Source organism: Nyctibius grandis, chromosome 4 (assembly GCF_013368605.1).
Source record: "Nyctibius grandis isolate bNycGra1 chromosome 4, bNycGra1.pri, whole genome shotgun sequence".
NCBI classification, from domain to species: Eukaryota; Metazoa; Chordata; class Aves; order Nyctibiiformes; family Nyctibiidae; genus Nyctibius; species Nyctibius grandis.
Genome location: NC_090661.1, coordinates 1,286,985 through 1,301,176, shown reverse-complemented (window position 1 = coordinate 1,301,176; position 14,192 = coordinate 1,286,985). Strand labels below are relative to the sequence as shown.

The 14,192-nt window shown below is 65.7% G+C and overlaps 2 protein-coding genes across 3 annotated transcripts; one reads left to right on the top strand and one right to left on the bottom strand.

Annotated features, from left to right (window-relative positions):
* The first annotated feature begins 2,218 nt into the window (after positions 1–2,218).
* On the top strand, positions 2,219–5,303 carry TBX10 (T-box transcription factor 10). The gene is given in 9 exon segments (XM_068399497.1): positions 2,219–2,276; positions 2,638–2,774; positions 2,777–2,807; positions 3,050–3,233; positions 3,306–3,407; positions 3,484–3,655; positions 4,378–4,533; positions 4,805–4,872; positions 4,970–5,303. Coding segments are annotated over 9 exon segments (1,242 nt in total).
* Positions 5,304–5,379: 76 nt separating this feature from the next.
* Positions 5,380–14,190, bottom strand: TCIRG1 (T cell immune regulator 1, ATPase H+ transporting V0 subunit a3). Of its 2 annotated transcripts, none has more exons than XM_068397723.1 (20): positions 14,162–14,190; positions 13,211–13,383; positions 12,447–12,525; positions 12,146–12,375; positions 11,968–12,062; positions 10,786–10,912; positions 10,634–10,716; positions 10,418–10,511; positions 10,129–10,341; positions 8,846–8,996; positions 8,624–8,763; positions 7,290–7,447; positions 7,125–7,215; positions 6,924–7,042; positions 6,572–6,785; positions 6,327–6,434; positions 6,126–6,236; positions 5,922–6,042; positions 5,661–5,832; positions 5,380–5,588 (listed from the first exon to the last, which is right to left on the bottom strand). In XM_068397723.1, exons 2-20 carry the CDS (start codon positions 13,325–13,327, stop codon positions 5,507–5,509), a joined length of 2,505 nt encoding a protein of 834 aa, XP_068253824.1. In that variant the 5' UTR covers positions 13,328–13,383; positions 14,162–14,190; the 3' UTR covers positions 5,380–5,506. The 2 variants fall into 2 exon arrangements, with proteins under 2 accessions (XP_068253824.1, XP_068253825.1); XM_068397724.1 differs by having other exon boundaries at positions 13,211–13,354; positions 14,162–14,185.
* Between the last annotated feature and the right edge of the window lie 2 nt (positions 14,191–14,192).

Below are 14,192 nucleotides of genomic sequence, written 5' to 3'. Positions count from 1 at the left end.
TTCTGCCAGAGAAAACGATGGGAGATGGGTGGCTCAGCACACACTGTCCTTGCTCGTGAGTGTGGTGCTGGAGCTCCCGCTTGGGCTGAAACACGATGACCCTCACTTACATCTCAGCACTCTCTCTGCTTCCCTCCTGATGCTCTTGGAGCTGGATGTGAAGGTGCATCTGCCTGAAGCTCTTCAGGGGAGCCTGAAAATAAACCACCGTCAGCAAACACCCTTAGTATGTCACATAATTTGGGGATTTGGGGACTGAGGATGTCTTTGAGCCCCAGGAGAGTGACAAAGCCCAAAGCGGGTCATTATCTTTTCTCTGCACTTCGTAGTTTGGAGAAGGGTACCCAGAGGAGATGACCTCAGCTTGAGTGAACAACAGGGCTTTGGGCTCTCTTCAGAGCAAACCACAGAACAACACCCCGTTCTCACGTCCACTTTTTGAACATTTCAGAGGCAGTAGAGGCTCCACAAGTGCCATGGTGGACATTACCATGCCAAGGAGCTGAGGGGGACCTCATCGATAGGGCACAGTCCCGCAGGGGCTAATCCAGGGCTGGCAACAGGGTCCATCAGCAGTCCCAGTCACCGTGGACCATGAACCACCTTTCTACCTATCTTAAATTCCTTGTTTGCGAACCATAGCTCACAAGTTTGGCTGCAAGGAGCCAACAGAAGATCGTGGTGACCTTGCTAAAGCTGAGGTAAACGCCACCCACTGCTCTCCTTTTCATCCACACAGCCGTCATCTCATCACCCAAGGCACTCAGGTTGGTCAAGCATGACTTGCCCTTGGTACATCCATGCTGGGTACTCACGGTCATCCTCCTGTCCTTCCTCTGCCTGGAGAGGGCTTCCAGGGGGATTTGCTTCTTAATCCTGCTGGGGACTGCTGCAGCCCGCAGTCCTTGTGCCCTCCATCTTGGTGATGCCATTTACCTTCTTCCACCCATCATGTGGGAAACACACCAGCCAAAAGGGCTAACAGGAGCCTGAGGGAGAGGTGCCCAAAACTGGCAGGAAGGTGGTGGGAAGGATCAGATAAGGAGCATGAAGAAGGACTGAAAGGGACAGCAAGTAGGGAAAAGGACCCTTCTGAAGGGATGAAGGAAAGCTCTAGGGCTGGCCCTGTCTCTGACGGAGATTCCCAAGCCCAACAGGAGATGTAAACCACCGTGGGATAAGGTCTTTTGCGGAGTGGGAAGTGGCTTAGATGCAGAAAGCCCTGACCCACACTCTTTGCAGGCTGAAACCTCCCAGAGCCCAACACAGAATCACAGAATCAATGAGGTTGGAAGAGCCCTCTGGGCTCATCGAGTCCAACCATTGCCCTGACACCACCATGGCAACTAGACCAGGGCACTAAGTGCCATGGCCAGGCTTTTCTTAAACCCCTCCAGAGATGGGGACTCCACCACCTCCCTGGGCAGCCCCTTCCAATGCCTAATGACCCTTGCTGAGAAGAAATGCTTCCTAATGTCCAACCTGACCCTCCCCTGGCCAAGCTTGAGGCTGTGTCCTCTTGTCCTGTCGCTGGTTGCCTGGGAGAAGAGGCCGACTCCCACTCCACTACAACCTCCCTTCAGGTAGTCACACGGAGTCACACCAGTTTGGCCACATCCAGGCCTCCCCCTCTGCTCTTGGTGAGGAAACACTGCTCCAAGCGGGGCTGGCTCAGCCGTCACCTCGGACACCGCGAATGGCTCCATCCTCCTCCGCACTGTCAGCGCTGCCTCTCGCACCTCCTCATCTCCTCGCTCGATACGGGCCCTGCGGCCACGGCTGCCTGACAGCGGGAGATGGATGGGGCCGCGCTGGCACCGCAGGGCAGGGGACACGTGCGGGGACGTGATGGATGCGGGGGGCTTAGGGAGGTGGCCCCTCCCTGCTTCACATCCCTGCAGTGCAGGGAGGGGGTTCAGCCCTTGCCCAGTGCCACCATCACCGGGGTACCACAGAAAGCCACCAGCATCCCTTGACCATACCCCCTGTCCCCTCCCGACCCATCCCCAGAGCCCCAGCGTCCCCCATCCCACCCGAGTACCCTCCCGTGCTGTGCAATGAGATGGTGTCCATCACCCCGCTGCAGTTCGGAGGGGGCTGGGGGGGCTCTGGGGTAGGCCCTCTGCTTCCCCTCCCCCCCCCGTGTCACCTCCCTACACACATCCCTCACCCCCGCGGCACCGGCTTGTCCCCATCCATCTCCCGCTGTCACACCGGCATGGATGGGAGGCACGGGGTGGTGGGGGCTCAGCCCCGGGGCAGGACCAGCATTTGGGGTGGGTGCAGGGGAGGGGGGAGCACTGTTGTCCCCCTCCCCGGAGCCGCAGAGGCTCTGCGGGAGCCGCTGTTGTGGTTTTACTGGCGGGTGTTGACGGCTGCCACGTGCCGAGAGGGGCTTTGCCCAGGGGAGAGGGTCAGAGCAGCCCCCATCTCCCCCCGCTCAGGTGTGTGACAAGAAGGGGACAAGGAGACCCCAAAAGAGCTCTCCGTGCCCTGCGTGGGGTACCCCAAGATCCATCTGGGGACCAGTGGTGGTCCCAGGGCCACCACTCACCTCCCGTCCATCATCGTTGCGTCAAGGCGCGAAGGCAGGTCGGGGAAGGGAGGGGGGGCCGTGCTCCGGCCCCCCGGCTCCAGCCCCCGCGTCTCCACCCCCGAGCTGGGCCATAAAAGCCCCCGTCAGGCTGCGGGGGACGGCGCAGAGCCGGCGCAGCGCTGCGGGGGGCTGCGTTGGGGTCCCCACCGCCGCCGCGCCGGGGGACGGAGCCACGGACACACCTCGTGCCCACCCGCTGCACCCATGGCAGGTAAAACCCCCCCGCAGCAACGCTCCCCTGCACCCACCCCTGGGGTCCCGCGGTGTTTTCGGGGTGCGGTGGTGGGTTGCAATGGGGAGGGGGATAAAACCCCGCTACAGCGCGGGGCCAGGACCCCCCCCGGTCCTCCCACCCCCTCCATGGAGGGAGGATGCGATGGGGTGGCTGTGGGTCTGCTCCCACATCTGGGGTGCAGGATCAGGCCCCCCAACACCCCCCTCACCCCTCTGCAGCCTTCCTGGGGGGTCCGGGCGAGGGGTCCCCCTGCGGCACCGGCCTCGGGTGGGCAGGCGAGGGGCAGGGGTCCGGCGGCAAGAGCCGGCACGTGTGCCACGCCGCGGCGCGGCTGGAGATGGGCAGCCTCTGGGAGGAGTTCAACCGCCTGGGCACTGAGATGATCGTCACCAAGGCGGGCAGGTGGGTACGGCAGCGGGGTGGGGGGCAGCTGGGGTGGGGGGGGCACCCCCTTCCCACCCCTCCCTCCCCCAGGAGGATGTTCCCCACCTTCCAGGTGAAGCTGTCAGGGTTGGACCCGCTGGCCGACTACGTCCTGCTCATGGACTTCATCCCGTTGGATGACAAGAGATACAGGTGGGCACGGGGCGATGGGGATGCTGGGGAAGGGGGGGGTCGGATCCTGGTGGTGCTGAGCCCCCACACCCCGCAGATACGCCTTCCACAGCTCCTCGTGGCTGGCGGCGGGACGGGCCGACCCGGCAGCCCCCGGCCGCGTCCACTTCCACCCCGACTCGCCGGCCAAGGGCGCCCAGTGGATGCGGCAGATCGTCTCCTTCGACAAGCTCAAGTTGACCAACAACCTCCTGGATGACAACGGCCACGTGAGGACCCGGCCCTGGGGCGGGCGATGGAGGGGGGGGCACAACTCACATAGAATGTGAGGGGTTGGAAGGGACCTCTGGAGATCATCGAGTCCAACCCCCTGCCAGAGCAGGACCAGGCTAGGGCAGGTCACACAGGAACACATCCAGATGGGGCTTGGAAGCCTCCAGAGAAGGAGATCCCACACCCTCTCTGGGGAGCCTGTGCCAGGGCTCTGTCACCCTCACAGTAAAGAAGTTCTTCCTCATGTTGAGGTTGAACTTCCCATGCTCCAGCTCACATCCATTGCCCCTTGTCCTATCACAGGGCACAAGTGACAAGAGGTTGCCCCTTCCCTCTTGACACCCACCCTCATCTATTTATACCCATCAATCAGATCCCCTCTCAGCCTTCTCTTCTCCACACTCAAAAGCCCCAGGTCTCTCAACCTTTCCTCCTAAGGCAGGTGCTCCAGTCCCTTCATCACCCTCGTAGCCCTCCATTGGACTCTCTCCAGTAGATCCCTGTCCCTCTTGAACTGGGGAGCCCAGAACTGAACGCAATACTCCAGGTGAGGTCTCACCAGGGTAGAGTAGAGGGGGAGGAGGACCTCCCTCGATCTGCTGGACACACTCTTAATGCACCCCAGGATCCCATTGGCCTTCTTGGCCCCAAGGGCACATCGCTGTCCCATGGGTAACATGGGGGGGGTCCTGCCCACCTCCCTCCCCTCCTTCCCCAGATCATCCTCAACTCCATGCACCGCTACCAGCCCCGCTTCCACGTGGTCTTCGTGGACCCGCGGCGGGACAGTGAGCGCTTCGCCCACCAGAACTTCAAGTCCTTCAGCTTCCCCGAGACCCAGTTCATGGCGGTGACGGCGTACCAGAACCACCGGGTGAGCCCCGGGGTGGGGGGACACTGGGGTGAGCCCCGGGGTGGGGGGGACATTGGGGTGAGCCTTGGGGTTGGGGGGACATTGGGGTGAGCCCTGGGGTGGGGGGGATATTGGGGTGAGCCCTGGGGTGGGGGGACAATGGGGTGAGCTCCAGGGTTAGGGGGACATTGGGGTGAGCCCCGGGATGGGGGGACATTGGGGTGAGCCCCGGGGGTGGGGGGACATTGGGGTGCCCCCCCAGGACCCCCTGACCCCGCTCCCCCCCCTGCAGATCACCCAGCTGAAGATCGCCAGCAACCCCTTCGCCAAGGGCTTTCGGGACGGTGACCCCGAGCCGTGGTGAGACCCCCCAGCCCCAACGCCGCCCCGACGCCACGGTGAGGGGCTCCGTGCCCCCCCACCCCCCCACCCTGAGCCCCCCTCATCTCTCCCGCAGGTGCAGGGTGCCGGCGGGGTCCCTGCTGGGTGCGATGCCCCGCGCCCGGCCCACCGCGCTGCCCTCCCACCCCGAGAAGCAGGAGGAAGGTAGAGGGGCCTGGGGGGGTGCTGAGCACCTCGCGTTGTCTCTCCCCACCCCAGGGGCTCCCCACAGCCATGGGGCACCGGTTGCCACCGTACCCCCACCCCCTTCCCCCCCTGGCTTCCCCGAGCCCCCCTTCCAGCCCCCCACCTGCCCCCCCGGGCTCTACATGGGGGCCAAACCCCGCACCCTGCCCTACCCCCTGCCCGCCTTCCCCCCGCTCAGCACCTTCGGCTATGGGCAGCAGTGATGGGGGGGGCACCCCTCGCCACCCCCCAAGACCCCCTGCCCACCCCCAAGACCCCCTGCCCACAGAGACGCCGAGCTGGGGACGAGCCACGGGGACGGCTTTATTCGCTGCCGAGGAGGGGATGGGGAGGATGGGTTTGGGGGGGTGGGTTTGGGGGGGATCCCACCACAGCGGGGTGGGGGATTGGGTCCAGCCCCCCCCGGCTACTCGCAGGCGTCGGGCGCGAAGGCGAAGGGGCACAGCTTGTACCCGGCGCCCACGTAGAACTTATTCTGGAACTCCACCCTGTGAGGAGAGGCGACGGTGAGGAGGGGTGCCAGGGGTGGGGGGGACGGTCACCCCCGGTGCCAGGCTCACCAGTGCAGGCGCAGGGCGTGGAGGAAGGCGGAGAGCCCCTCCATGACCAGCAGGATGGCCACGGTGAGCAGGGCGAAGGCGGCGAAGACGGGCACCAGCACCACGGCGCCCACGTAGCTCAGGCGCACGAAGCCCTGGCGCATCACCATGGTCCAGAGCACCTCGGAGAGCTCTGGTGGGGACACATGGGGACAGGAGGAGGGGGTGAGGGTCTGCCGGACCCCTTGGTGGGGGGGCACATGGTGGGGGGGGGACACTCACGGGCATGGGCCAGGCTGAGCGCCCAGAGCCGGAGGTAGGACGCGGTGTTGGAGACGCAGCCCAGGCAGAACTCGATGGTGTGGATCGCCTGGTGCATGAAGACCTCGGCGAAGTCCTTGTGCTGCAGGGACACGGGGACAACATCAGCCACCCCCCACCCCATTGCTTCCACCCCGCTGAGCCTACCAGCCCGGCGCCCCTCACCTCGGCGTCAGGGCTGTGCCCCCCGCTCTCCACGTCCTCCTTGGTGGCGTTGACCGAGTTGCCGTCCTCCTGCCCCTCCAGCAGCGGCTCCTGGTCCCTCGTGGCCACCGGCTGCGTGGGGACAGCACCGGTGTGAGACCCCCCCCCCACAACCGAGCCACCCCCCCTCCCCACGGTGTGACCCCCCCCCCCCAGCCTTACCGCGGGGCGGCCCGTCCCCCGCCGGCACCACACGTACAGCGGCGTCCCCAGGAGCAGGACGGGCACCGACGCCAGCGCCAGCACCACCAGCACGGTCTGCACCGGCACCTGGGGCACAGGGACACCGGCTCAGCGTGTCCCCACCCCACCCAGGGGGACCCCAACCCCACCTGGGCTCCAGCCTGGGCAAAGAGGAGGGTTCCCAGGTGGGTGCCCCCCCACCCACCACCTCGGCGGGGTCCTACCTGCCCCCGGTAGAGCGGGAGGTTGCCGGCGTTGGAGGTGAAGAGGAACATGTCGATGAAGTGGATGAGGATGCTGGGGGCCACCAGCGAGTCGGCGGCGCTGAACTTGACCCACTTGTAGAAGATGAGGAAGACGAGGTAGCCGAAGAGCGCCAGGAGGAAAACCAGCTCGGGCAGGAGCTCCAGCACCAGCCGGTGCCGCTGGCGGAAGTGCCTGGGCAAGGGGGGACACCAGCCTGGCACGGCGCATCCCACCCAAGGTACGGGACTCCACTCGCCCACCCCACTCGGGTGAGTCCAGCCCCGGTCCCCTTCACATGGCCATGGGGTGGCTGCACCCACGGGGACTCACACGTGGTTGAAGGCCCCCAGCACGACGCCGAAGCCCATGTGCACGATGCCCAGCACCACGGACATCTTCATCTTGAAAGAGTTGAGGAAGTTGAGGTGGTTGGTGGCCAAGCTCCAGATCTGTCATGGACAAGGTGGGTGAGACTCTGGGCCACCCCCACCGAGGGTCCCACCCTGTCCTCCCCCTCCACGGGACACTCACTGGGTCGATCCCGAAAGGATAGGGCCCTTGGAAGACGCCGGTGATGTTGGGGTCCAGGGTCAAGACGGGGTGGGTGGCGAGGTAGTCAGAGCTGTGGGCAGAGCGAGGGGGTGTCAGTGCAGGCAGGGACCTGGTGGGGTGCTCACAGGGGGGCTGGGGTCCCACCTCCAGGAGGAGTGGTTGGCCATGGTGGCCACACTCCAGGCGGAGGGGAAGATGACGGTGGCTTTGCTGAAGCACTCGTTGTAGATGAAGCCGGTGTAGATGGAGAAGGCCCCCATGAGCAGGATGAGGTAGCGCCCCTCAAAGAACGTCTGCCAGATCTGGGAAGGGGGGGCAGACGTGGCTCCCATGTCCCACACCACCTCCCCTGCCCCACACCATCCCCCCCCCACACCACCAGCCCCATCCTCTACCACCAACCCCGTCCCACACCTCCAACTCCATCCCATGCCTCCAACCATGTCCCACGCCTCCAACCATGTCCCACACCTCCATGTCCCACGTCTCCAACCACGTCCCGTGTTCTCCAACCCCATCCCACGCCTCCAACCATGTCCCACACCTCCAACTCCATTCCACACTTCCAACCCCATCTCATGCCCCAAAACATGTCCCACGCCTCCAACCCCATCCCATGCCTCCAACCATGTCCCATGCCTCCAACCATGTCCCATGCCTCCAACTCCATCCCGCGCCTCCAACCCCATCTCATGCCTCCATGTCCCACGCCTCCAACCACGTCCCGTGTTCTCCAACCCCATCCCATGCCTTCAACCATGTCCCACGCCTCCAACCCCGTCCCACGTCTCCAACTCCATCCCATGTCTCCGTGTCTCACGCCTCCATGTCCCACACCTCCAACCACGTCCTGTGTTCTCCAACCCCATCCCATGCCTCCAACCCCATCCCACGCCTCCAACCCCATCCCACGCCTCCAACCCCATCCCATGTTCTCCAACCCCATCCCACGTCTCCAACTCCATCCCATGCCTCCAGGTCCCACGCCTCCAACCACGTCCCATGTTCTCCAACCCCATCTCATGTTCTCCAACCCCATCCCACGTCTCCAACTCCATCCCATGCCTCTAGGTCCCACGCCTCCAACCACGTCCCATGTTCTCCAACCCCATCTCACGTCTCCAACCCCGTCTCATGCCTCCAACCCCATCTCATGCCTCCAACTCCATCTCACGCCTCCAACCACATCCCGTGTTCTCCAACCCCATCCCACGCCTCCAACCCCGTCCCACGTCTCCAACCCCGTCCCGTGTTCTCTAACCCCATCCCATGCCTCCACCTCCATCCCATGCCTCCAACCCCGTGCCATATCTCCAACCCTGTCCCACGCCTCCAACCACGTTCCATGTTCTCTAACCCCATCCCACACCTCCAACCGCATCCCATGCCTCCAACCACATCCCATGTTCTCCAACCCCATCCCACGTCTCCAATCCCGTCCCACATCTCCAACCCCGTCCCCACCGTGTCCCCCTCACCTCGTTGCTCGCCTGCCGCAGGCTGGGCCTGTTCTCGTACAGCACCATCCAGAGAGCAAAGAGGAACATGAGCAGCCCGTGCCCCACGTCCCCAAACATGATGGCGAAGATGAAGGGGAAGGTGATGATGGCGTAGGGCGCTGCGGGGGCACAGGAACCGTGTCACACGGGGCACCCCCCCCTGCAGCCCTGGGCCGTGGCAGGGGGCCGGGGGGGCCTTACCGGGGTTGACCTCCTGGTAGCTGGCCACCCCGTAGGCATCCACGATGCTCTGGAAGCCGGCGGTGAACTTGTTGGTGCGGATGAGGGTGGGGGGGCTCTCGGCGGTGGGGATGCGCTGCACGAAGCACTCCACGCTCGAGCCGCTCTTGTACTGCGGGGAGGGCACCCGGCGCCTGACCCACGGCACCCACCCCACCACGGCAGGAGGGCACGGGGACACCGAGAGACCTCTGGCATGGGGACACGGGGGCACCAAGCAACCCCTGGTGTGAGGACATGGGGGCACCAAGCAAGCCCATCACAAGGACATGGGGACACCAAGCAAACCCCAGCACAAGGACATGGGGACACAGAGCAACCCCTGGCACGAGGATATGGGGGCACCAAGCAAGCCCATCACAAGGACATGGGGACACCAAGCAAACCCTGGCACAAGGACATGGGGACACAGAGCAACCCCTGGTGTGAGGACATGGGGGCACCAAGCAACCCCTGGCGTGAGGATATGGGGACGCAGAGCAACCCCTGGCACGAGGACATGGGGACACCAAGCAACCCCTGGTGTGAGGACATGGGGGCACCAAGCAAGCCCATCACAAGGACATGGGGACACCAAGCAAACCCCGGCACAAGGACATGGGGACACAGAGCAACCCCTGGTGTGAGGACATGGGGGCACCAAGCAACCCCTGGCATGAGGATATGGGGACGCAGAGCAACCCCTGGCACGAGGACATGGGGACACCAAGCAACCCCTGGCGTGAGGACATGGGGACACCAAGCAAGTCCAGCACGAGGACATGGGAGCACCAAGCAACCCCTGGTGTGAAGACATGTGGACACCAAGCAAACCCCAGCACAAGGATATGGGGACACCAAGCAAGACCATCACAAGGACATGGGGACACAGAGCAACCCCTGGTGTGAGGACATGGGGACACCAAGCAAGACCATCACAAGGACATGAGGACACCAAGCAACCCCTGGCATGAGGACATGGGGACACCAAGCAACCCCTGGTGTGAAGACATGTGGACACCAAGCAAACCCCAGCACAAGAATATGGGGACACCAAGCAAACCTGTCACAAGGACATGGGGACACCAAGCCATCCCTGGTGTGAGGACATGGGGACATCAAGCAAACCCCAGCACAAGCACATGAGGACACCAAGCACCCCTGGTGTGAGGACATGAGGACACCAAGCAAACCCCATCACAAGGACATCATGGGGACACCAAGCAACCCCTGTCACGAGGACATGGGGACACCAAGCCACCCACCGATCCCTGGCGCAGGGCATCCTGCACTTGGGTGAGGTCCCGCACGGGGCACCAGACCTCGGCGATGAGGCACTTCTCGGTGACGTCGAAGCTGCACTGGTTGAGGACGAGGTAGATGGCCTTCATCTTCTGGACCTGCACCCGCCAGGTGGGCAGCGCCAGCACCACCTTGTCCAGCACCTGCGCCAGGTACTGCTCCGTCTCCTCCAGCACCTGCGGGTGCCCGGCGTGGGTGAGGGACTGGGGGGGTCCCAGCGTGGTCCCGTCCCCCCCGTGGTGCCCAGCTCACCACGCTGAGGTCCTGGATCTGGCTGTGCAGCCCGCTCATGGTGTCTGCCCGGCTGGCCTCGCTCTCCGGGTAGGGGTACACGTGGCAGTGGAAGCTGGGACAGATGGGTGCCAGCGCGTTGAGGGGTGCCAGGGCTCCCCAGCTTGTCCCCGTGGTGGGGGGGTCCAGAGTGGGTCTTGCTAAATAAAACTCTGTGGTGTGGGGCCACCAGCTCACCAGTCCGAGATCTTGCGGATCTTCTGCCCGATCTGCTCGCCCCAGTAGGAGATGAGGAAGATGACCCAGGTGACGCTCTCGCCCTGGGGACAGCACAGCCCACGTCAGCCCCGGCCGTCCCAGCCCCCCTCCCCTGCCAGCCCCCCGCTCACCGTGGCCGGGTCCTCCATGGGCTCGGGCATCTCCACGAAGCTGGCCACCAGGTAGCCGCGGCAGGCCCGCCACAGCAGCCGCTCGAAGGCGCTCACTCGCCACGGGTGAATGACACCGGTCACGAAGCTGCGGGGACATGGCGGGGGCGCTGGGGAGGGCACGGCTCCGCTGCTGCCCCTGCCCCGTGGCCAGGCCACCGCCCCATGGTCCCTCTCCAACCCTTACCCTACAGCCAGGCCCCATGGGAAGGCTACTGCCCCACAGCCCCTCTCCAACCCTTACCCTACAGCCACACCCATTGCCCCATGGCCACACCACTGCCCCATGGCTCATCTCCAATCCTTACCCTACAGCCATGCCCATTGCCCCATGGCCAAGCCACTGCCCCATGGCCCCTCTCCAACCCTTATCCCACAGCTTCCCCAGCTGCCCCATGGACAAGTCACTGCCCCATAGCTCATCTCCAACCCTTGTCCCACAGCTTTCCCAGCTGCCCCATGGCCAGGCCACTGCCCCATAGCCCATCTCCAATCCTTACCCTAGAGCCTCTCCTGCTGCCCTATGGCCAAGTCACTGCCCCATGGCTCATCTCCAACCCTTACCCTAGAGCCTTTTCTGCTGCCCCATGGCCTATCTCCAACCCTTATCCCACAGCTTCCCCAGCTGCCCCATGGCCACACCACTGCCCCATGGCTCATCTCCAACCCTTATCCTACAGCCATGCCCCATGGCCGGGCTACTGCCCCACAGCCCATCTCCAACCCTTGTCCTACAGCCTTTCCTGCTGCCCCATGGCCTATCTCCAACCCTTATCCCACAGCTTCCCCAGCTGCCCCATGGCCAAGTCACTGCCCCATGGCTCATGTCCAACCCTTGTCCCACAGCTTCCCCAGCTGCCCCATGGCCACACCACTGCCCCATGGCTCATCTCCAACCCTTATCCTACAGCCATGCCCCATGGCCGGGCTACTGCCCCACAGCCCATCTCCAACCCTTGTCCTAGAGCCTTTCCTACTGCCCCATGGCCAAGTCACTGCCCCATGGCCCCCCTCCAACCCTTATCCTACACCCATTGCCCCATGGCCTATCTCCAACCCTTACCCTACCGCCATGCCCCATGGCCACACCACCACCCCACAGCCCCTCTCCAACCCCCCACCCCACCCTCCAGCCCCCCTCACTTGATCTTGCGGTCGAGGTGCTGGTGCAGGGAGGGGTCGAGGATGGGCTCACGCTCCGATGACGCCCGGGGCCGCGGCGGGGAGCCCAGGGGGGCCTGGGGTGACGGAGAGCGAAGAGATGAGGCTGGCTGGGGTGGCGGGTGGCACCCTTGGGGTGGCGGCCCCACGGCGGACCCACCGGCAGGCTGGTGAAGCGCTGGCCCTCGCGCAGCACGTGCAGGTACTGGCGCAGGTCCCGCAGGCGCCCGCGCAGCGACGCCCGGTTGCCGCTGACCTCCCGCAGCTCCCGCGCCAGCTGCTCCGACTGCTCCTGCACCCGCAGGGCCTCCCGCGCCAGCGGGGCACGGGGGCTCTCGGGGCACGGCCCCAGCGCCCGTCCCGCGCCCCGCAGCTCCTGCTGCAGGAAGGCTGCGAGAGAGGGGGGCTCAGGGGGGCTGCACCCCCCCGGAGTCAGCCCCACGTCCCCCCCGGGCACTCACTGAAGGTCTTCTCCATCTCCTCGCAGCGCCGCACCTCGCCCACGAAGCGCCGCTGGAAGGGGCTCACCTTGGGGTTCAGCTGGGGGGGGGTGCACATGGGCACGGGCATGGCACAGCGGCGGTGGGAATGGGGGGGCTCGAGCATCCCCGGGCAGCCCCAGCACAGTGCCACAGCCCCCAGTACACGGGGCACCCCGAATCACCCACACCCGTTCCCTGCACCCATGGCACCCCAAAACACCCACACCCACCCACTGCACCCCAAGCCACCCACCCCAAACTCCCTGCACCCGTTCCTTGCACCCATGGCACCCCAAACCCACCTGCACCCGTGGCACCTCAACCCCCCTGCACCCGTTCCCTGCAACCATGGCACCCCAAACCCCCTTGCACCCAGTCCCCTGCACCCACAGCACCCCAAACCACTCACCCCAAACCCTCTGCACCCAGGTCACCCCAAACCACCCACCTCAACCCCCCTGCACCCAGGACACCCCAAACCACTCATCCCAAACCCCCTGCACCCAGGACACCCCAAACCACCCACCCCAAACCCCCTGCACCCAGGACACCCCAAACCACCCACCTCAACCCCCTGCACCCAGGCCACCCCAACCCACCCAGGCCAAACCCCCTGCACCCAGAGCAACCCAATCCACCCAGGCCAACCCCCTGCACCCAGTGCACCCCAAACCACCCACCCCAATCCCCCTGCACCCAGGGCACCCCAAACCCACCCCTGCCACCCCCCGGCCCCCACGTACGTCCCTGAACTCGAGCAGCCCCCGCTCGCCCAGCTCGCTGACGCAGCTGTAGGCCGAGGCGGACTGGAGGAAGAGCTGGGCCAGGCAGACCTCCTCGCTGCGGAACAGGGAGCCCATGGTGCCCCCTGGGCTCCCGTGCCAGCCCTGGGGTGCAGAGGCACGAGGGCACCCGCCTGGGGCAGGGGGTGGTGGACAGAAGAAGGGGGTGAGGGTGGGGGGGTCAGGGACGGGGGTGGCAGCAGGGCTGGGGGGGTGGCAGAAAGGTTGGGGGGGTCACCCCAGAGGTGGCAGCAAGGCTGGGGGGTCACCCCGGGGTTGGCAGTGGGGCTGGGGGTGCGGGGGTCACCCCGGGGGTGGCAGCAGGGCTGGGGGGGTCACTCCAAGAGTGCCAGAAGGGTTGGGGGGTCACCCCGAGGGTGGCAGTGGGGCTGGGTGGTCACCTCGAGGGTGGCAGCAGGGCTGGGGGGGGTCACCCCGAAGGTGGCAGAAGGGTTGGGGGGGGTCACCCCGGGGGTGGCAGCGGGGCTGGGGGTGTGGGGGTCACCCCGGGGGTGGCAGAAGGGTTGGGGGGGTCACCCCAGGGGTGGCAGAAGGGCTGGGGGGGTCACCCTGGGAGTGGCAGAAGGGCTGGGGGTCACCCGAGGGTGGCAGCGGGGCTGGGGGGTCACCGCGGGGTCCGGCCGGGGGTGCCGGGGCGGCGGAGCCGGGGTGTCCCCGCAGCCGTGGCCGGGCGAAGTGACCCGCTCCGGTCCCACGCGGCTTTTCCCAGCACCGGCCCTTGCACAACCCTTCCCGGCTCCCCCCCCTTGTCCCCCCCCCCCCCGCTCAGCTGCCCCTGAGTCAGCGCCAGCGCATCCCCCGCCGGGCACCGGCCGCCTCCCCCCGGGCACGGCGGCTCGGGCTCCCCCGGACCCCCCCCGGTGCCCCCCCCCCGGTGCCGCCCGCCCCTACCCGCAGCCCGGGGCCGCCGGGGCTCGGCACT